The sequence below is a fragment of the Xylocopa sonorina genome, chromosome 9 (assembly GCF_050948175.1).
Source record: "Xylocopa sonorina isolate GNS202 chromosome 9, iyXylSono1_principal, whole genome shotgun sequence".
Classification (NCBI taxonomy): domain Eukaryota; kingdom Metazoa; phylum Arthropoda; class Insecta; order Hymenoptera; family Apidae; genus Xylocopa; species Xylocopa sonorina.
The window spans coordinates 8,738,260-8,760,734 of NC_135201.1; the positions used below are offsets into that span (position 1 = coordinate 8,738,260).

Consider the following 22,475-nt stretch of genomic DNA (forward strand, 5'->3'; position numbering starts at 1 on the left):
CGTATTATCGTAGAAACCGACGGATTTCACTCGTCGTTCGTCAGCGTTTATTCAAAACTTTTACTCTAGCAGTTGCAGACCCTTATATGTGTATATCTTATACGTATAATTAACGATTTGATTTTTAGCCGCGAGAATCCAATCGGACCGACAGTGGTGACGACGTTGATAATGTGAAATTAAATCTAGCATTTTTTATCCCTTCCTTCTATACCGTTCTTTCCTTTCCGTATTTCCTTCACTCCTCTTCCTCTCCTTCTCCTTAATTCTCTCTCAATCAACAAGTATCCATCGATGATTCCGCGAGCGACGATTCGTCAGCAACTCTCTCGACTGTACGTTGGTCGGTGAGCTTCTTATCTTTGCTTTCGTCAGACTCGAAGTCCGACAACTGTTCGCATCAATCACTGAAAATAACAGAAAAAATAAGTATATTTCAATTATATTTGAATAAAGGTATCTTAATTGTGTTCGTAGACGTTGGAGATGTTCGTTCGCGAGAGGGTCGAATAGAAATTCGACGGATACCTATCGCTGTTCTCGGTCGTCCCCTCCTCGCTGCAATCCAAATCGAGCTCTCCCTGGATCGCGCTCTGCAGATCGTCGATTCTTTGAAGCGCCAGCCTGAGATCGTCCCTCGCCACCTTGGTTTCCGCCTCAGCAGCTTCGAGGGACTTCTCCAGCTCGCGACGAGCACGCGTCGACTCCTGTTCGCGTGCCAACGCGGCGCTGGCCTCTTCTCTAGCTTCGCGCAACGATCTCTGCAGTCTTCTCGAGGCGTCCTGGGCGTTCTGTCCCTTCGTTCGCAGCAACGCTGTCTCCGTTTGCAATTTCTCTACGTTCTCCTTCAGTCTGGCTATCTGAGTCTGCAACAGAACGGATCGTGTGAACGAATGATTCACCTGAATACCTTTATCTTACCTACACGCGATTACGAATAATTCTTCAGCAGGTTAATTTACGTACTTCGAGGCGCGCTCGTGTCGTTTGCTCCAACTCGAGTTTGTTCTCGAGCTCCTTGGCGCGGAACTCGAGCCGTCGCGTGGCTAAACTGTTCGCAGTCGGATCGCCGAGTTGCTCGACGGATTCCAGTCGTTGCGTTAGTTCCGAGAGCTGATCCTTCAGCGAGGATTTCTCTGCCTCGAGCGCAGCGATCTGAACTTGCGCCTCCTGCAGTTGAGCCTGTTCAGCCGATACTTGCTGCACCGCCGCTCGATATTTCTTCAGAACCTGTTGGATCGAACAATAATTACGTTTCATTCGTGGTGACGATCGTGGTGACTAGAAAATGATCAAAAGAGAAGCTCCAACAAAGATTACTGGCGTTGAACGTACACCAAAGGTAACGATGCCAAGACGTGCATCTGCTCTTTATTTTACTGGCGCAATGATTCATGACGATAATCGTACGGTGCCAATTGAATCGATACATTTCTTACTGACACTAGCTGAGTTCAGCCAATAATTTTTGTGAAACCTAAAACTAACTCTAGCTCGCATTTTGTGTTCTTACTTCTGCCAACTCTTCTTCGTTCTCTTCCAATTGCGAGAGTAGCTCTGTTCGCTCGCGGTTGGCCACGTTAGCTCGTTCCTCGGCCTCGGAACGTTGTCGCAGCGCCTCCTCCAGCGACGCCTGCGTTTCGTTCAGCTCCTGCTCCAACGCCTGTTTCGCTTTAACCGCAACAGCTCTGGCGCATTCCGCGTCCTCCAGCTGGTTCTTCAATTGCCGCAGCGCTGCTTTACCGGTCGAGTCACCCTTTGATCTCTCCAGCATCGTTTGAGCGTCTCTCAGCAGAGCTTTAGTTCTCTTCAAGTCTCTCTTCAGCCTGGCACGCAAAAATAAACTGAACTTGTTGCCGCGGAACAGACACAATGGACAGTATAATAAGAACCGAATGAAGGATCGTCTTACAGCTCTTATTGTTTGTTGGCGTTACATAATTTTCAGTGGATACGATCTAGAGAAGCACTCTACGGTTTATTTTGTAAAGCATAACGCGGTATATAAAAGGACTCGCATAGAATCTGGCTCGCAGCGTACCTGTGCATGGTGTCAGCTTCTGCTGCGCGTTCAGCACGGTCCTGCTCTTCGATTGCCACCAAACGACGTTCCAATTCGTGCTTCTCTCGAAGCAGTATCGTCCTCTCCTCGTGCTCGTTCTCCAGCTGCAACTCGAGAGCCTTCACCTTCTTCAACGCGTTTCCACGCACGTCCTCCAGCTCCTCGTCCCTCTGCTGCATCTCTTTACGCATCTCCTTCCGTTGCTGCTCGATGCTCATCTCCAGCCTGAGCTTCGCCTGCTCGAGTAGCTGCACCTGACCAGCGAGGTCGTCCAACTCCTCCTCCTGGTCCTTCGATCTCTTCTCCAGTTCGTGTTTCGCTTTCTTCAGCTGTGCGACCTCCTCCTCGGTCTTGCCGCCGAATGTTAACTCCTCGAGCTCTTGGCTCAGTGTTCGCAGCCTCTCTTCCTTCAACTCGATCTCCAGTCTCGCGTCCTGCGTTAATAAATGGACGATTAAGAAAAGAGCGTCAATTAATCGGCTCTAATTAAGATTTAATGCTTGCAACGAAATGCTTATGCAGAATCGCGATTCTAGCTCGATATACGAAGACAATTTATGACAATGCGAATATTTGATTATCCAAGCCGGAAACACATTTCACTCCACCCCTCGCAAATGTCAAAGGAAGCTATATTTTTGTCAAGGACACTGCACACGCTCGGATATTTCTGTTACTGACTAGAACTGTAAAGACGTAACGTGACAAAGTATAAGACAGTACCGAGAATGCATTTGTTAGACTAAGGGTTATCCATTTTTGTATCGATTAAATAGCTTATTAATTCGAGTGGAAAGGAATTCTTCTCTAAAAGATATACTCACGCTGAGATTTTGTTCGATGGTAAATTTCTCCGCAATGGCAATCTCCTTCTCTCTGGCCAGCCTCTCGCGTTGCGCTTTTTCCTGTCGCAGATCGTTCATCAGATTCTGTGTTTCCGAGTCGAATCTAAACAGACGAGAAGCACAAATTAGAATGTAAAATTGTCGACTGGTCCGCGTTTGAAAGAGGAACGAGAAGATATCGAGGGTTGTAACGCGATCGAACGATTGTTATCTTCTTTCTTTCTATCGTGGCGGCAACAAGATCCTAGTTTCCTGGCTATCGCAGCAGCCTATATTTGGATCAGTCAATCACGGCTTATGCACTTTCAACGGATCTCCAACCAGTGGCTGATGTCGTCGGACGCGCAAATTACCGACCTGGCCAATTGCCAGAAACACTTGTTGCCGCGAGCGAAATCAGAATAGAGCACCCCTCGATGCCGTGGAAATTCGACAAATTTAACGGGCGGACGGCAGCAAAAATCTATTCTGTCTTCTAGCTTGAATGGATCCTCTGATCGCTTTTTCTTTGCTAACATCGACTTTACAGTTATTCCAATTATTCGATTCCTACGGTGCATTGAAATATATAGAGCATCATACTAATTGTAACTTAAATAGTCCTGTGTTCGTATTTGAAATGTAGATACGATGACCAGGCACGGGACAATTTACATTCTAGCGCCCCTTGGCTCAGGTGAAATTACACGATTCACTTTGGTCGACTGGACAGAATTAAAAAGAAAGCGAACGTTGCGCGCAAATTGCAATTCTGTTCGATCTGATCGATCGTTGTAATTTTACCTTTATCGATACGTTGTTTAGTGTAATTTTTAAGAATTAAAATCGCGTATATATATGACTCTACGTTAGTATCCCTTGCAAATTGATCTACGTTTGTGAGATATTAATTTTGAAAAAATTCTGCAGACACAACTGTGCATTACTTTCCACGATAAATATTACGCTCGAGTTTTGATGGGACTGCACTTGAATGGGAAAGTTCGATCCGACGTTTTCAAGAACTTCCTCTTAAATCGCATAGAACGAAATTAGAACATCCTGCGCATTCTCCGAGCCTGGTCAATCGCGCTAGTTCCGTACGGTTTACGCAAAAGTTTCCAAAAATACTTCCCGCTGCCCGCGATGAAACAAATGCGAAAAGTTATTGGAACGGCGGGTAAAAAAAGACAGTTTCGAGCGGCATCGAGCAAGCACGTACTTGCGCTGTTTCTTTTCCAGAAGATTATTCCTGGCTGTTTGTTCTTCTAACAATAATCTCAGGTCGTGCATCTCGCCGTTCAACTTTTGGACGCGCCGCTTCCATTGCCCGACCACTTGACGTTGCTCCTCGACCTCCTCGTAAGCGTCATCTAACTGAAACACGAACCAATATTATTTTATTTAATTTGCATCGAACCACCTTCAGAACTCTGTGAACCTGTAAGTACCGATATAACGCTATAAAGTGAAGTTAGAGATACACTTCCATCCATAAGGACCGCGAACGTCTAAATTTGTTCCCACAGCTATTTGTCTAATGAAATATCAATCATCAGCTGAAAACTATAATAACAGCACATTTTTCTTTTAATAATTCTTTTCTACAGCTGATCGTTGCGATCGCTAGCACTCTAAAACTTAAACTAAAGTTTACAGAACGTCTGCATCGCGCTGCTCTCTTGTTCATAAATCTTATATTATCGATATACAATCTATGGTACTTGGATGCTAATTCATGCGAATTCCATAAATACGTAAAAGTGTCCAGATACTTGTAGACGAAAGTGTATCTGAAAATACTCTTCAAAGAAGTAGAAAATTATCGCCCAAGTACGTACTTTCTTTTCTAATTGCTTCTTGAGTCCCACGAGCTGCTCCAAATCATCCTCGTGCTGCTGTGCCATCTTCCGTTTCGTGAACTCGAGCTCCCTGACGGCGTGCTCGTACCTCTGCTTGTAAACGCCGCCGTCCTCGCCGTCCTCGGCGTCGGACGCGACGTCGTTCAAATCCGCGGTCCTCGCGTACAGAAGCTCCATCTCCAGACGTTCCGTCGTTTGCTGAAGATTCTTGTTCGCCTCTGTGACATCCTGCAGTTCGCGTTCGAGTCGCAGACGCTCGGATGTCTCAGCGTCGATCCTCTCCGCCGCCAGCGTCGACGTCGAGTGCTCCTCTGCGAAGTCTGCTGTCATTTCACTAAGCTACAACAAGAACAGAAAAAAAAAATTATTCACAGCTCGCTTGCAAACGTTCTGAACACAATAACGTGGCCACATAGTACAACAGTTGGCCACGTTTCCAGTTTAACGAGCAGTTCGTTGTACAAAGTTGCAAGAGACTCCAACAGAATGAAGCGAATCCTTTGAATCTAGGGAGCAAAAGGTACCTCATGACCAACACTGTCAGAGATAGTCCTATCCTCCGAAGCGCGGGACAAGGAACGCCTAGAGCTCGTCTTGGCGACGCTGTTCGACCTGCTGTAATACTGATAACCGCGGATCATGATGTTCGTAGCGCTCTGACTCCTGCCCATCGTTCTGCCTCGACCACGAGACCCTGAGCGTGTATTCAAATCGGTATCTGAATCATCTTTATGACCCAGACTGCGCCACTCGTCCATAATGTGATCGGTTCTTTGCAGGAACTGCGAGATCTTCGAGGACAAATAAGAGGAGGCGGTCGAGGGTTCCATGTGAGAGGCTGTCGGTCTGAACGACTGTCTGACCCTCTGTTTATCGCAGCCCAGCACGAAATTCAAACTGGCGTCGAACACAACCGGCGCCTGTTCCTTCGAAGACACGTCCTCTGTCGATTCTGAACGGGACGCGCTCTCGACAGGAAAGATCCTTCTGGGAGGCGTGGAGAAGCCTGTCGACGAGCCAAGGCTCGTGTGGGGTCTGGAGGAGAGCACGGACATGGATCTCGAACGGTGAGACAAGCTGGAAGACAAACTGCACGGCGATGGACTTCTCGTTAATCCTGACGCTTGTAGCCTGCTAATGGGTCTCTTTAACGGTGGCAACGGGGGTCTTCTCGCTAGTATCGTCGCCTCTGGAGGCTTCCTTAGGTTCTCCATGATCGTATCGCTGAGCTCGTTGGCTGTGTCCATCAGTTCTTGGCTGGCCATCGATTCCTGTTTCCGCAAATTCTCCATTATCGTGTCGTTCAGCTGGCTGGCTCTATTCAACAGCTGTTGGCTGGTCAGGGGCTGTTCGAAGGTCTGCGGATTGTCGTTCGTGGTGGGCGACATCGCGCCAGAGTACGTGCTAGGTAACGACGGCATATCGTTGGTGCTAGTCTTAACTTCTATTTACTTTCATCGACACCGCCTTCCTGGCCACTTGTGGAGCGCTATTCCTCGCTAGTTACCACCGTCCGCTACAACAGCAATAAAGACGTTCAGCACAGCGAACTGGGTCTATCAAATGCATCTTATTGGGATACGGTTGCATGGTTCCTGGCGCTCTATTTTCTGTCTCTCGTTGCGATAGAGGTTCCTCACGTCGTGGACAGTGGTTCTCAGTACTTGCAACGATATCGATCATGGACCAAGCGAAGAGATCGATGGCAGATCTTCAGCAGCAACCACAGCGACCAGTTGTGCAGTCTGTCCAAGGTGCCATCCAGCGATCGAATAGCATCGTTGTCAGGCTGCTCGTGGCTCGTTCTCAGACTCAGGATGACGGTTTCTAGCTCGATGAGGCTGGTTCGACGGGCAGGAGCATTTATAATTGCGTAACGAGCCGAACGGCGACGACACCCGTGTCGAGAGGGAGTCGCGGTGCAACTAACTGGCTGCTCTTCCTGGGTCAGTCGACGCACCGGCCGGTGGCGGTGGCCCATTGGTGGAGACGGTCACCTCCGAGTTATTCTAAGGGAAACGGGGTGCGAGCGAGACGGAATGGCGAACAGGGAAGGAAGGCAGCCGGGAGTACGGGCCGCGATTTTGGAACAGAGCCAAGTATCCGCGAGAAAACTCTGATAGAGGACCAATACGTCCACCGTAGAGGCGAGAAAGGAGGCAAAAAGAGCACGCCGGGTGTCCGACGTGTCGGTCAACGCATGCGTTTTCGGATAACTTCCTGTAACGCTTAGACAGCCGGCAGTCTGAATGAACGAGCGTTGTAAATCTAATTACTGTGACAGTGAAAGTTGATGCGTTTACTCCAACGTTCGCTGATACAAAACACTAATTGGGTGGGAATTCGCCATTTCATTGAGATATTACTATCGCGGGTAGAACGGTAACGACGATCCACCGAATTAGCAGACGTCTACGTTTCCGTTAACAAGAGTCGATCGGTTTGGAGAATTAATGGAGGACGAACGGTGGCCTTCTCGAGCGACCAAACGCGTTTGGCCTGTTGTTCGGTTGAATGCAAAAGGTCCACGTAAATATAGCGTTTTCTAATCTTCTAATCTCGGCTAATTTATAGTAATTCCAAATCGTTCCAAAGCAATTTCAAGCTCGCATGCACTGATAATCGCTCGAAGCTAAGCTCGGTCATAATCCATATTAGTTTAACTGGTGTACTTTTACTTGGATCAAGCATTTTAGGGAAACGATTTCTTTTCCAATTAAAAACGAGCAAGCAAGGCCTCAATTGTTATGCCAAACACGTACGAAAGTATGACAATTTTTACTCTTCCAGGAACGATTTGGAAACAAGAGGGACATTCGTGCAGGAAGTCGGAGGAGCAGCTTCCGCGCGGTAGATAAACGTGTTCTAATATGATGAAAAGGTCGAGCACGAGTGGAACGGAACCGGTTAGAAATCGCGAAAGAATAATATATATAACAGCAGGCCAGCAGGTGATCGGTACGGCGTCGTGTACAGCAATGCCAAGGTCGTGAGAGGAATTTTCATACGACACCGGGACAACGGCGGGCAGAGAAATGTCGGTCACTGGAACTTTTATCCGAGAGCAAGGTAAAGCGTTTGAGAGGGGTCGATGCTTCTCGCGCGATGCTCTACTGATCAGATTCATAACGCGATAAAACAGCCGCGCGCTCCGTCTGACGCAGTTAACCCAATTGCACGATACAAGGATCGCGAGTATTCGGACGAACGACGCCGCTTAACGAACTTTCCTCCGCTCTCTGGACAAGCGACTTCTAGCTCGTCTTCAAACCGTCGACCATGCCCATTACTACGCTCTTCAGTCAGAATACTAACGTCTAGAATTACACGAAGGAAACAAAAATTGTTACACGCTTTATGCCGAATGACCCACTTCACGATGGGTGTAGAAAAAAAGCTACGTGCACGCGTTACATATTCTGAACCCATTGCCTGCGTGGTTGGCACTTTTAACCACTCGAATGGTTAATGAAAGTAACTATAATTCGTTTGCATATCGCCAAAAAATTGAACGGCTATGATCGTCCTCCGCAGCAATGGGTTAATTAATTCTACCCAAAGTAGATAAGCAAAAGAAATGGCTCGTTTAAGTCTTTAAACGAGCTGCAAATGCTATTCCATATGCATGAATTTTTCTACAGAATTATCGTTTCCGCTGTGTTGGTTCTTGACTTTACCTACGGTTTATAAATTTTCATTGAATTTCTGAAATGCATAAGAATGTTACAAACTGCGAGTGGAATTGTTTGAAACTATTTAAAGAACAAGCGTTATACCTTAGCTTCCAATTTATCATTGTCATGTTTCAGATGATTGCGCTCCTGCTCCAACCTTTCAACCTTTGCTCTGAGAATCTCGAGTTCCTCCTGTTCCAAAAAAAAGAAGAATCACGATTAGTACATTAAAAGAAAACGATTTAAATAAAATGCTGAAAGGCATTCGAGGTTTTATCATCGTAAATAATCGATGTCCCAAGTACTAATTGCATTCTACATGGAAAAATTGTGCGTCGTTGATACCATCCGCCTCAGGAAGCCAACTATCGACGTATCAACGTTAAATATGCAAGAAGGAAAAGCACGGGACGCTCGCGACGTGCAAAAATCGTACGAAACAACGAAAATAAAGTGTACGTTGTAATATTTAGAGGATGAAAGGAAATTCTTTGATCGTATCTATAAAGGCATGAATTTGCATAAACATCCGCAGTTTAACGATCGTCGTGGAAAAATAGAAGACGCATTCTCACCGTCTTCGCCTTCAATTGATCCTCCGTCCGATGAACGTTTAATAAAGGTGCTACTTTCACGTATAATCTCCACCATGGCCATTCTCGTACGGACATCCACTTCCTAACGTTCCTCTGTATGCATCTGACCGCTAGATCTTGCAACTGGAAAGGGCATAAAACGCAATGATTATAGCGATTTGCAAACTTTTATAGAAAAGAAATTCGTGATTCGAGAGTACCCGTTTTACACTTCGCGCAGCTTATCTCTCTCTCCTAACATTTTAGATAACAAAACGCAGAAGTATCGAAAGAAGACCAGCTTCGATGCCTCGCATAAAATGTAACGATACACGAAAGTAAAAGGTTTCTAAAAAAAAAAATCGACGAAAGCGAGTTATATTCGTTTAAAGGGAAACGTATACCATTCTCGTATCATTTTAGTACCACGGGACGACTTAACTTTCGTTGACTTTCGACTAATTAAAGACGAATTAAAAAGCCAATGACTCGTCGAGCGGTTCACTTGAAAAATGAATTTTAAAAAATGATAACGATAATGAGGGCTGCTGGTGAATTCGCGTGAATGTGAATACGTGGCCAGCCAGCAAAAATTCCGGCGGAAAAAATGCACGCGTGATTTGTTGCAACGCGTGGCGGACGTAACATTAAAATGAAGAAGCCACTTTGAAATTTCTCGGGATGAGTGAAAACTACTGTGCAGGCTCGCAAGTGAAGGTGCACTTTTACAAACCCAAGAAGATGTCGTGACATACTTTCAAAGTGTTGAGTTTACGACGTGCCAGATAACCCCTACACCTTGCTTGAAGAAGAATAATGTGCCCGGTTAGCTTCTCGTCTCTCTGAGCCTCGAGCCGCTCCAGGGTACCAGACCTGAAAAATATCTGTCAAAAGGGAAACGGGAGATTAATCCAACGTTCTACACGATATTTTACACTACGCTGTGATTCACAAATTATCCACTACCTTTTTATTCTTTGTATAAAAAATATTGCAACTCCTTCGAGCAAATTTTGCGACCCTTTGAAATGGTCGGAACAAGTGTTGCAATATAATTTTTGAAATCAAATAAATATTATTATAGAAAATTTTCTACTATCATAGAATAGAATAGAATATCGTAGATTCTCTTATTATAGAAAATTTGATAATATTGCTGCATTCAGAACCAGAGTGATAAACGTTAAAGGATAATTGTGCAGATTTAACAAAAAGGATTTTCCTCTATTGTATCGATAGACAGGATTAATTTCGGTGAAAGTCCGGGTTATGCAAATATCGAAATATGAATATTCGATTTATGCAAATGCCAAAGTGTACAAACGAAAATCACACGTACGCTTTCTATTTGACGAGCAAATCCGGTCATAGTTGAATTTAATTGGCATAGACCGTCGACAATAGTGCCGCGCATCGCCGCGGTATTAATTGAAATTACGTCGATGTGGTGGTATGTACCAGAACCCGCGAGGAGAAGAATGGAACGAACAAAAATGAATGGCGGATAAAGGGAACGGAGATATCCCTGACACGATTTACACGATTGCATTTCGCGCGTAGAACTTTATGGTAAAAAAAGTACTCTCTCTGATGAGTAATTAAACAGTGAAACACCACGTTGGTATAGAAAACTATGCTGTGCCTCAGCCTGATCGCAACTTTCATAGTAATACGTCGATCGATTCGAATAATTACATTGTTGCTGCTCAGAGAAAAAGAGTTCCTTTCCAAAGAAACAAATCAACGTTGCTATACGCACTCAATCATTTTCATAGCGCGAGAAATACAATAATTTCTAGGACTCTAAAGTATCCAAAATGCGTATCAATCATTTCAACGGCCCTAAAACAAATGATTACGCGACGGACCTGTCGCCCATCGTTGTACGATCTGCAAGCTTTCCACTGGTCTTTGCCGGTGTCTGCTACTTTCGCGACCTCCTTGGAGCCGTTGACACTGCTGGACCCCGAGACGCTGCTTCTAACCACAACCGTGGGCTTCTTCTCCTGGTCCAACCTGGTGACGATCGATGGACCATCGAATACACCCAAACCGCGAAGCTCGTTGCGCTCGAAGTACTGCTCCTTGGCAAAATCCGTCGTCTCGCTTTGCACCATACCATCCTTCCATTCGACCTCGTTCTCGTTGCTTATGTGCCCGCTATCCTCTGAACAGTTCCCATCAGAAATGTATCCGTTGTAGTCCTGTATGTGTTTAGCATCGACAGACTTCTTCAACGTAGCCACTGGCTCCTCTGACGCTGACCTCGTCTTGATCCACGGATCCTTCACCTCCTTGGACGCCTGCGCGTTCTTACAATTAAAGAAGTTCACCAATTGCTCGATCTCCTTGGCTCTTTTGCCGACCGCTTGTTTGCTCTTCGCATCCTGTTTCAATTCCACGTGTCGTTGGCATGAGGACTTCAAAGGCTCTACAGTGGACGCTGGAGGAGTCCCACAATCAGGTGGCTTCTTCTCAGAGTCCTTCACCATCGATCCACCGCTCTGTTTCTCCCAGTTCTTCCTCAGCTCCTGAATATTCGGCGTCTCCTTCCTCTTCTTCGACTCCTCGATGACGATCTGTCTGTCGATCTTCTCGAACTCCAAACGACTCCTCGTCCCTTTGCTGCTTGGTGTGCTCTTTTTCAGATCCTGCAAGTTATCCAGTTTCTCAGTACCCTCGATTTTCTCCTCAGGACTCTCCTCGATCTTTATCACCGTGGCGATGTACTTCTCCTCCTGAAGGACGCCCTTCTTCGGCTCCTCGATACGTTCAAGGCCCACCTCGCGTATCTCGAAGACGGAGTTCGTTCTGCGAGGAGGAGGAGCGTCGACGCAGTCGACAGAGGCAGCCATCGACGCCTGAGTCTGCTCGTTCTCATCCTCCAGATCGTCGTCCAGCTGGGCCATCAATCGAGCCACTCGTTCCTCCAAGTTGCTGGTGTAAGTGCGAGCAGGTTGACGATGGCTGCTACTTCCCAATGGAGGGCAGTCGTACGCCTCTCTGCAGTTCTCGTAGATGCGCTCGTCCATGGAACGATCCAGGTCCACCACGTCGAACATCACTGGCTGCACGATCGGCTCCACGGCTCGATCTACCTGCGATAGATCGGCCAGAGATCGACCGACGCGAGCGTTGCGATGCGCCAGGAGCGGGATCTTGCTGGGCCTCGTCGACATCCCCAAAGTTCTCCTCGTCAAAGAATCGCTGCTGCTCCTCGAGCTGGTCTGCACGTTCCACAGACTGGTGGACCTGTTCATCGGTTTCCTGCGTGGAATCTCTTTATCTGGGATCGCCTGTCTGTTTACCTGGGGCGCGTACGACGCGCTTATCCTGAACGGGTCCTCGTAGCCGCCTCGAGTCTCTACGGACACGCAGCCCAGACTGGCTGAACGGTCCAGGGCGGCTTTCTTCCGTAGAGCCTCGGGTTTCTTGGGCAATTTCGCTGGGGCGTACGACAGCCCCTTCTTCAGCAACGTACGATCCTCCAGGATCGTGCAGGACGACGGTGACGAGCTAATGGATCGTGTAATCTGCCTCTTCTCGGTTCGCGTGGTCGTTGGCAAGGTTTTCGCTGTCGCTTCCGCGCGGCCATCTACGACGCGGCGCAACTTGCCGGGGCAGGAAGCGCGCGTCTTCGCTGGTTCCGCGGAAAAAGTCGTACGCGCGCTGGTGGTGGTATGCTCGCTGGAGAGCCTGCTACCTGTTCTAGGTGGTGTCGTGGTTTTTGCGACGCGAGCCGACTTGATCGTGGTCGTTGATCTGTTCTGATCGCCGGCGGTCTGCTTCTTCGGTACGGACAGGGTCGGTTTCGACACGTTGGGGCTGCTTCTGGCCTTGACCAGCCGCGAGCCGGTGCTTCCTGGCCACCTGGTCACGTTATCCAACATCTTGGCCAGCTGATAGGTAGTCGTAGTGTCTCGGGAGACTGATACGGAATGGACAGTGGAATTATAAATCGTGCTATTTACAAGAGCCGTATCGTTTCAGTTATTAATCGTATCGCGCGCAGGCACGTGTTCCTTCGATCGCGAGCTCCGAATCCTGGTGACAGTCGCGTTCGATCGATCACGATAAGCAGCGATCCGTCGTCGATGAAAACAGCGCACGGGCGACCTCGAAACGGAGATCCAGAAGCGAACTTCCCGCTCGCTTCAGCAGTAGCAGCCCCGTATCCCGTCTTCCTCTTCCGTGCCGATCCGCAACGGCATTTTTCTCGAATCACCGGCCGTCATTGGCGAGAATCGCCGGGCACCTGGGCAACAACAACCGTGCCGTTCGCTTCCTGCACTTGAACACGTTCGGGAATGGACCCCTCGGTGAGGCTTCCTCTTGCGTGGAGAACGAGCCGCGACTAAGTACCGTAAAAGCCGCGTAAAAGTGGACGCGCGTTTTATGGACGCGACAGAGAGAGAGAGAGAGAAAGAGAGAGAGAGAGAGGGAGAGAGAGAGAGACAGGTGAAGGGAGGAGAGGAGTATATCAAGAATACGGGGAAAGGGAAACGGCGAAGAGAAAGAGGGAAGCGATGTGACTATCTACTGTACACCGCTTCTTCTTGCATTTTTGCGACAAATTCCACGGATAGGGAGATGGAACTGATGGTGGACGGTGGTTGATCATTTTCATTCGAGCCCACTGGTTTCACTCCACTCAACACCAAGCATACACTGTAAAATCGAGGTAATCTTTAGAAACAATTATAATCGTAGATAGTGTAAAGACAATTTTTTTAATTAAAGAAAATATAGAGTTTATGTAGAAAGAGTACACGTACGGAATTGCGAAAGGTCGCTAGATGAAAGATCCATCCAGCGTTGAACCAAAATAGCAAGTATCGCTACGTTTCTCTTCCGCTGGAATTGCCTCGACGATCTCAGATACGAATCAACGTTTCCAGAAACAATTATAATCGTAGATAATATAAAGATAATTTTTTTATTCAAGAAAATATAGAGTTTATGTGGAAAGAGTACACGTACGGAATTGCGAAAGGTCGCAAGATGAAAGATCCATCCAGCGTTGAACCAAAATAGCAAGTATCGCTACGTTTCTCTTCCGCTAGAATTGCCTCGACGATCTCAGATACGATGTCAACGTTTCCAGCTAATAAGCAGCAATAAAATTCGTTCGAGTTTCCTCTAAGTAGCCTCTGGTTGGCAAAATGTCGCGTCGAACGGTATTAAAAAGAGATCCGAAACGAAATTTCATTTCCGAACAGGCACGGATATTCGCCGGTCCCGAAAAGAGTCCCGTTACCGCGGCGACTTTCTATCGTTAAGTTAAAACGCCGCGCGATTTGTCGCTGCTGCTCGTCCCGCGAGGGTACGTTAAGCAAACGAACGACGGGCCTTTATGATCGAATGATCAGATGGAGCGAGCAAAATGCTCTCGTGAGGATAATTCAAGCGGAGATCATTAGGAGAGCAATGGCGCGGTCGCGAGCGTGCGCGCGCGCGCGCGCGAACGTGCCATCGCGGGTCCGCTACTTCCAGCTCGATCTGTATTTACCGTTATCGAACTTAAAAGGTACCATACAGGCCGTAGACTCTCTCTCTTTCTCTCTCTCTCTTCTCCTCTCTCACGCATACACACAATCTCTCTCTCTCTCTCTCTCTCTTGCTCTCTCTTGTGAATTAATTGAGAAATCGCCGGCGCTCTCGCAGCCACCTGTTGTCCCCGTGTCCGTTCCTCTATCTCTGCCTTAGCGTAATCGAAGGAACGGCTGTTAAAATCGGTAATGGGCGGCTCGTTTTCCAGGCGACGTCCTAATAAATGGACCGCATTCGACAGGAAGCAACCAGTCCACTTTGAAGAGAGAATAATTACACGAAAGCTGAACCCTTTTTACACAGTCCATTACCGAGGGATTACTTTGTTACCTACGGAACGAGAATTTAATTTTATTCTCATTGGAGGATTGCGATTGGTTGGAAAAATCGATTAGATGATGCTTTCGAGAACACGCGGTATGAATCGATAACTGTTTCGATTAACGATAACCTAACCTCCACGGCGTAATGGAAACCGAAAATTGTTTACATCTAAAATAATTGCATATTCGAGCTCAAGTTTAATTCCGTATTATTGCAACGTTACCATTCTAATATTGAATTTAATTTTCAGTTGGAGATAGGAAAGATTGTATTTTTTATGAAGCAGAACAGAGGTGGGCCAAAGTGTAAACATTCGTGGACTGGTTGATCTTTCGAGCGGCGCGGTCCGATTTACTTGCTACGTACTTACTTCGCAACAGGAGCCTCACTCTAAGACACTTGTACACGCGATACGATCGAGAAATCACCGGTTACCAAACGAATCCGTGGATCCCTTCGTGGGTTTATATCACTGACAACCTCGAAACGCTACGAGCAGTCTCCACGCGTCGCTCGAGCGACTTCTGTTCATAGGACACCTCGATTGTCTGCGGTGCGGACGAGCTCGATTGGCTCGAACGAACGTCCCATTCTTACGCGGGCCCGATTTCACGCACCAAAACGGAACCACTTGGAAAGTCGGGACGATGCGTGCGCGTGACCGTACCAATTCTAAATGGAACGAAACGAAAGTGAACGAAGCGAGGCGGAGCGGACGTCAACCGAACCCGGAGGACCACTTCCCGATCACCCTCTGATCGGAATCAGGATCAACCGCGAACTGACTCCGTTGCAGAAAACTTTGGCTCGAGTCAGGTGCAAGTACCTGCGCTCCCCCACTCGCTCGACCAGTCGCTCTACCTCGTTTCCCGCGATCCTGCCCTCCCCACCAGCACCCAAGGTGCTCGTTCAAACAGAGTTTATTCCCTTTTACACGGGCAACCGTCTTTGCGCCAGCGTCTGACGACAACAATGCAGACACGAACGTTAGACGAAGGGACTCTGGTAATTTTGCAAAAATTATTTCTAATATTATATAGAGTGTGTACCATTACAGCTGTGTGTCTGGTATTATAGATATCATTTATTGCAGCTTACAAACGGAGCCACAATTTGAGATTCGATGCAGTGGACAGTTCGAAGGAACTTAATCCGTATTAGTCGAGATGATGTTATTGCGAGGACCTTTGGTTTGAAGAAAATTAACAGCGTTGCAGGCAAACCGTAGGTTTACGTCTACCTGAGTTAATTGAACCTGTACAGGAAATAACTGTTAGGAAACGTGTTGTATATAGGATTTCTGGCTGCAGGTAGAAGTTTTCTGGAGGAGTAAGTTTGAATATTCCTGGCGCATGCGTACTTTAATAGGGCGCGCGCCCCTGAATCGAGGCAACCCGCATGGCTACTTAGCATTTCTGTGTGTTTCAGCCCTGAATTGTTATTTTTATTAACGAAACGTCAAACGTGATTTTGCGCTTCATTATCACGAAGAACGATGTCGAAGTGTATTTAAAAGAAGGTGCAAAGTCGAGCAGGCGAATCCTGAGAGGAATTAAATGAAAGACTGTGGCTCGCGTTCGCCAAGAATGCGATTTAAATATGCGTGAGCTGTCTCTCTAAACGAAGTAAGGTTACGTTTAAGGGTAGCGGTGCGTGCGATCGTTGCATAATGATCAGATTGGTATTCTCGTTAGCGAAGAGACGAAGGAGAGAAACAAACGAATCGCGGCGATCTTTCACGCTCGAATCTTTCTCTTTCGTTAATTCCAATTTAAGGAATTCAAAGGGGGAGAAATGCGCATGGAATCGCTTAACCTTCGTTACGAATTCGACCGATGCAAATTTATGGTAAATCGAGACGTTGAACAATGCACGATTTTGTCAGCGTCTGCGGTAAGTTTCGAATTAGTAATACTTTCGTTATCAGACTACAGTTAGAGCGTGTGTATCTAATCGTCAAGCCCACATACATATTTTTCTCTGTGGAAAAAATAAATGACAAATAATTAAAACCCAATTTTTCATATTGTTTCTTTGAAAATGAAAAAACAATGGCAAGGATGCAATTATAAGTAAAAATAAAATGATATTTCAGAGACACAAATGCATGGCCGAGTCGGTGATTACGAGCCAGCTAATCGTTGGATACATCGAGCAGGAAAATTGCACGATTCAAGTAAAAGCCTTTTCGATCCGTGCACGCAGCCCGTTCGGATGAAACACGGATGAAAGTAGTTATACGTGACGGTCGCCAGTTAGGTATTAAGTTGTCGACAGATGGGAAACCTCTCGTTAAACTAGCACCTTGTTAATTGCCGTGCATTAATAGGAAAACTGGGTACAAATTACGTAACAGCCACAGGTCATAAATAACACGAAGCAAGGGATCGTCTGTGACATACAGTGCTGGACAAAAGTATTGGCACAGCATGATTGTTATGATAAAAATGCTTATAACTATGAAACAAATTGTTAAAAAGGAAAAATTTGTTTACACGTTTATTTATTTATTATTCTAGATTATTATTTAACAGAAACAGTAATATAAATAAAGTGATATGCGAAATAATAACAAAAACATATTTATTGAGCGTTTTAAGCATGGACAAAAGTATTGGCACATTATACAAAATTTAGTGTAGTTGTATCTCTCCGAAAAAAATCCGATTGTCACTTGATGGTATAGGTAGGGGATTCCCTGATAGTCATTTTTTCTAACAGTCATCCTTAAGTTCAGTCGATTAGCAACATAGGAAATATAACAAGCAACAATGTCAAGAAGAGGGAAAGAAACTACAAGTGAAGAGAGAAAAATAATATTAAATTTGCACAAAATGCGAAAATCTTATAGTGAAATAGCAAAAAGTGTTAATAGAAGTCGATTCACTATTAGAAGTGTCGTAAAACGATTTGAGAATCAATCAGATTTCAAAAGTAGGAATCGAAGTGGACGTCCCTCAAAGTTAACAGTTAGAGAAAAACGGAAAATTGTAAAGGAAGTGAAAATAAATTGTAAATTAAACTCATCACAACTTAGAGCAAAGTTAAATGAAGAAAATAAAAAAGAAGTAAGTTCGAAAACTATACGGAGAGTGTTAAAAGATGCGGGATATTCTGCGTGTGTCGCAAGAAGGAAACCATACATATCCAAGAAGAATCGGAAGATGAGAAAAGAATTTGCAAAAGAATTTATAAAAAAGGATCCCACATTCTGGAATAACGTATTATTTTCAGATGAAACTAAATTTAATATATTTAAATCAGATGGCAGAGTATTAGTTTGGAGAAAGCCAAATACGGAAATGGATCCACAACATTTACAAGCCACTGTGAAACATGGAGGAGGTGGAGTCATGGTATGGGGTTCCATTGCAGCGTCTGGGGTTGGCGAATTAGTATTCATAGATGAGATTATGGACAAATATGTATATTTAAATATATTAAAGGAAAATTTATTTAAAAGTGCTAATAAATTAAATCTCCCGCGTGATTTTTATTTTCAACAAGACCATGATCCAAAACATACTGCCTATATTGTACGACAATGGATCGTTTACAATACCGCACATACATTAAATACCCCACCCCAGAGTCCAGACATGAATCCCATCGAACATGTTTGGAATGAATTAGAAAAAAAAATTAGAAAATATAATATAACAAACAAAAACCAATTAAAAGCTATTATTTTACAAGAATGGAACAATATAGAGCCGGATTTTACAAAAAAATTGGTAACTTCAATGCCAAAACGATTGAAGGAAGTTATCATGAGGAATGGAGGGCCAACCAAATATTAATTTTTAATTTCTAAGTACTTTCAATCATTTGTGCCAATACTTTTGTCCATGCTTAAAACGCTCAATAAATATGTTTTTGTTATTATTTCGCATATCACTTTATTTATATTACTGTTTCTGTTAAATAATAATCTAGAATAATAAATAAATAAACGTGTAAACAAATTTTTCCTTTTTAACAATTTGTTTCATAGTTATAAGCATTTTTATCATAACAATCATGCTGTGCCAATACTTTTGTCCAGCACTGTAAATGTCTACGATTGGGATCGAGAAAGTTCCAAGAAGAAATAAACACTTCTCTCGCTTTCTTCCAAGCAAACGCACGTTGATCATCTCTAATTCAACATCTTCCCTATGCAACACGTAAAAAGGTAAGAAGCTCATACAAAACAGCAAAATCCCTACAAGTATCCTATAAAATAAACTTAGAAGAACCATCGCAATTTTAGCTCCACGTCCTATGAGAAGCCGCTTATACGAATACCACGTTACAGAAGAGTTTATCGTGCTAACCGGAAGGGATTAAAATACATCGATCAGCAATAATATCGACAGGTAAATCGCAATGCGTATGAAGTTCGTCTCAAGGGGCTGCTCTTACTATTTGGCACACCATGTATATACAGGCAGCGGTACAGAAGTCGCAACGGAAATTTCGCGGGTCTCGCGAAAGCGAGGTCGCGGGGCCGTTCCTCCCGTACGTACGTGTACGCATAGAAAAGGCCCAGGCGGCGCGCGGAGCGTTCGGTACCGATCGATAGATCTCGCGGAGATGGCAGCTGCATCGAGAAATTGGAAGCCATGTCGGGAACGCGTTGGAAAGCTGTTACCGGGAATGTCCGCTGGCCTACTGACGAACAGGAGAAAGGAGACGACATGGGAGGAGATACGGGAGAGCATCGCCAGGAGAAAAGAGCCCTGGCCGCGTTATGAAATCCCGGGGATCCTTTTCTTCTTTTTCTTATTCTCCACCGCGCACAAATCGGACATGTCCGCAATCTTTTCGGCTGGCAGGCTACCGTTTGAGCAGCTCGAGACGTTTCGAGGCGATTATCTTTTATTTTAACTAGAGAGAACCGCGCCGTATTCATTTAATTCGAATCGACGATCTTTAAGTACGAGAAACCAAGCGGAACGGATGTTTTGCTTCCACGTTATAGCCTGTTCAAATGTGTTTTGCATCGTGTCCGGGATTCGAATGACATAATGTTAGAGCCTCGGGTACGATTTATGCGCGTGTTCACATTTTTATTTCAAGGATGACCACTTTCGTTGGGAGAGACTTTAAATGCACGCTCTACTCGAGATAAGTCGTGGATAATAAGGATGATAAAATTGCTTTTGAGGAGGATAACATTGGTGGGGGGGTCGGACAATGGTAAAAGCCTCATGCTCGGTGGTGGTGCGTGACGAAAATCTGATATGGATGACCGCCTCGTGCACGCGTACGGATTTCCAAAGTTGTTTTTCTCGAAAACGAGATCTCAAACGCAACATCGGTACTCTTGACTTTCCCCTTGTAACATTAATGCATACCTCTTCCGATTATTCTATACGAAATAAGTAAGGGACTACTTTGTTGCGAACGTAAAATGCTCTCGTTTTGAAATCGCTCCAACGAATGTAGATTTCTGACTACTAAGACATTCGTTCTTCCATTCTACGTTCTATTTAAGAAAATGTAAATCTCGTTTCGTCGCAAGTTTCTTTAGTTTATATTTACACCAACGCCGACTATTTTGCACGCGACATTTGTACGCGTAGTTGGTGTCGCTGTACGTACGACGAATACCATATGCAGCTTTACGTAAGCTGCGTGCAGAAGAAAGTTGTAAGAATTATTAGGGAAAAGGAAATCGAAACATTGGACAGAGATAAAACCGTTATGCCTACTCGAATGGTGAACGAAAGATGGATAACGTACCTAAATCGAGTATCGATAACCATCCAACGAGTTTAGTTAAACAAACATTTGTATGAAAGTGTAATTTACGAACAAAACGAATTCGCGTATTCCAAATAAGAACTGTTTCACTGTCTGTTCGCAGCTAACGAGACAAGTGAAAGATCTACGAATGATCGGTTCTTAAACAGAAAAAAAAAAAAAGAAAAAGGAGTTTAGAGAAGAGAATATCAGATTCAATGTGAAAAGTGAAAGTGCATTCGCTCACAAGCGCATTTTTATTCGTGTCTACTTTATGAAAGATACTCCACGCGGGTTACTATTGATATTCATGCTAATTTTAACAGCTCTTCCCTGACGCGATGGATTACGAGATTCCTTTTCACTTTTTAAAGAAATGGTCCGACATACGTGGACAATCCTTCATCTTGTCGAACGCGATCTCGCGTTACATTGAGATTCCAAACATTACACCGCTAAAGAATTGCAAGATAAATATTTTTATCTACCTCAAATTCCCAACGAATTGTTAATAGTACAATTACAAATCTATGTTGGATCACTCATTCGTTTCTATTACTTCAATCCTAACTCTTTGACGAAAAATGAATTTCCTACAAAGTTACAGGTATATTATTATTAATAGTTTATTATTATTGCATACTGTTCAGCGTCAATTCTCTGGAATCTGCTATACGCGACGGGATACCCGGATCTGGCGCTGTAAATGTGCCTCTAGCCTCCGTAAACGAGCGACGGCAGTTCCGCTTCCCTTCCATCGTTCCTCGAAGGCGAAAGAAACGCGACAGGTTAGTCCCTAAACGGGTGGCGGATCAGAGAGAGAGCCGGATTAACCGCATACTAGTTTTAATTAATTAGCTCGACTTGGTTACGCGCGCCACGCGGGAAGCGTAAGGGAGATGTTATGAGAAAATGGTACTGGCGTGCAATTAGCTAACGCGGTGGAAGCGAGGAGATCCCAGTTGAAGTCGATGCACGAAAGCGAACGACATAACAGAAAGGTCGAAGAAACCGCTCCTCCGCATCCGCTTCCGGCAGGGGAAGAACGACCACCACGTGGGAGAAATTCATTATAAATTGCAGACGCCAAGGGTTTTCCACGTGTACGGCGGTTCGACGATCTTTAAAAGGCAATTCGAGGGCTGGTTCTTACAGACTAAACTAATACGAAGAATAATGACATTAATGAGCTTCTGATGTTTTGAGAAAGACTACTTGAAACATTTGTACTTGAGTATCCACGCGCTGACTCGACTTTCAAAGAGTGCTAAGTATAAATCGCTTTCGTTTTCCTTCTGGATTTGTTTTACCCTCGTTCCCGCCTTTTTGTGGATTCAGAGGATTCGCAGCTGCCTCGTGACGAACATGAAATTATTCGGACGATACGAATGCGCCGTTCTGAACAGCCTTTGAGGAATCAACGCGGAAAATTTGTATCCTACGCATTCCTTCTCATCATTTGACTGTATCTTTCATAGACGACTTCGAGTTTTAGCTGAAGAGATGGGAAAAAGCGAGGTACGCGGCCGTTTCGCATGGAAATACCGCGATCCAGCGGCCACGTCGATGAATTTTCATTGTTCAGATTAGCGTAGGAAATATCCATGACTGAACTTTCATTTCTGAATAAACTCCCAAGGAGACGTTGGTTTTTTCGATAAAACCTTTGATAAGTATAATAAATATGCGTATATGCAACTGTTTTATAGGATCTGAGGATGCGAGAAGCATCCCAAGTTTAACTTGGAAGATATATTACAATAGTGGATTTCTACTTCCTGGACAAGATGCAATACCTCCATAAACGGTTGCAAATATTTCTCCAAACTTTTCTAACATGCAAACATGTGTATCTCAATAAAAGTCTTTAATATCAG

General features: G+C 45.0%; 1 protein-coding gene and 1 long non-coding RNA gene across 6 annotated transcripts in view; both read right to left on the reverse strand.

Annotated features, from left to right (window-relative positions):
* Nucleotides 1-234: 234 nt before the first annotated feature.
* The window catches only part of LOC143426932 (unconventional myosin-XVIIIa), a 55,497-nt gene continuing 33,256 nt past the window's right edge, over nucleotides 235-22,475 (reverse strand). For 3 of the 5 annotated variants that reach the window (XM_076900675.1, XM_076900676.1, XM_076900677.1), the window contains 11 exons: nucleotides 9,753-9,881; nucleotides 8,998-9,141; nucleotides 8,525-8,614; nucleotides 4,728-5,087; nucleotides 4,109-4,263; nucleotides 2,887-3,010; nucleotides 2,042-2,496; nucleotides 1,514-1,826; nucleotides 967-1,230; nucleotides 529-866; nucleotides 235-407 (listed from right to left, as the gene is read on the reverse strand). In XM_076900675.1, coding sequence (XP_076756790.1) covers nucleotides 401-407; nucleotides 529-866; nucleotides 967-1,230; nucleotides 1,514-1,826; nucleotides 2,042-2,496; nucleotides 2,887-3,010; nucleotides 4,109-4,263; nucleotides 4,728-5,087; nucleotides 8,525-8,614; nucleotides 8,998-9,141; nucleotides 9,753-9,881 — 2,379 coding nt within the window. In that variant the 3' untranslated portion in view covers nucleotides 235-400. Of the gene's footprint in view, nucleotides 408-528; nucleotides 867-966; nucleotides 1,231-1,513; nucleotides 1,827-2,041; nucleotides 2,497-2,886; nucleotides 3,011-4,108; nucleotides 4,264-4,727; nucleotides 5,088-5,272; nucleotides 6,185-8,524; nucleotides 8,615-8,997; nucleotides 9,142-9,752; nucleotides 9,882-10,865; nucleotides 12,927-22,475 lie in introns of those variants that run through there. The other 2 variants (XM_076900678.1, XM_076900680.1) reach the window with 2 other exon arrangements.
* LOC143426957 (uncharacterized) lies at nucleotides 13,103-14,560 on the reverse strand. Its single transcript, XR_013102228.1, has 2 exons — nucleotides 14,507-14,560; nucleotides 13,103-13,351 (listed from the first exon to the last, which is right to left on the reverse strand). It is a non-coding gene; the product is annotated as an uncharacterized LOC143426957 (long non-coding RNA).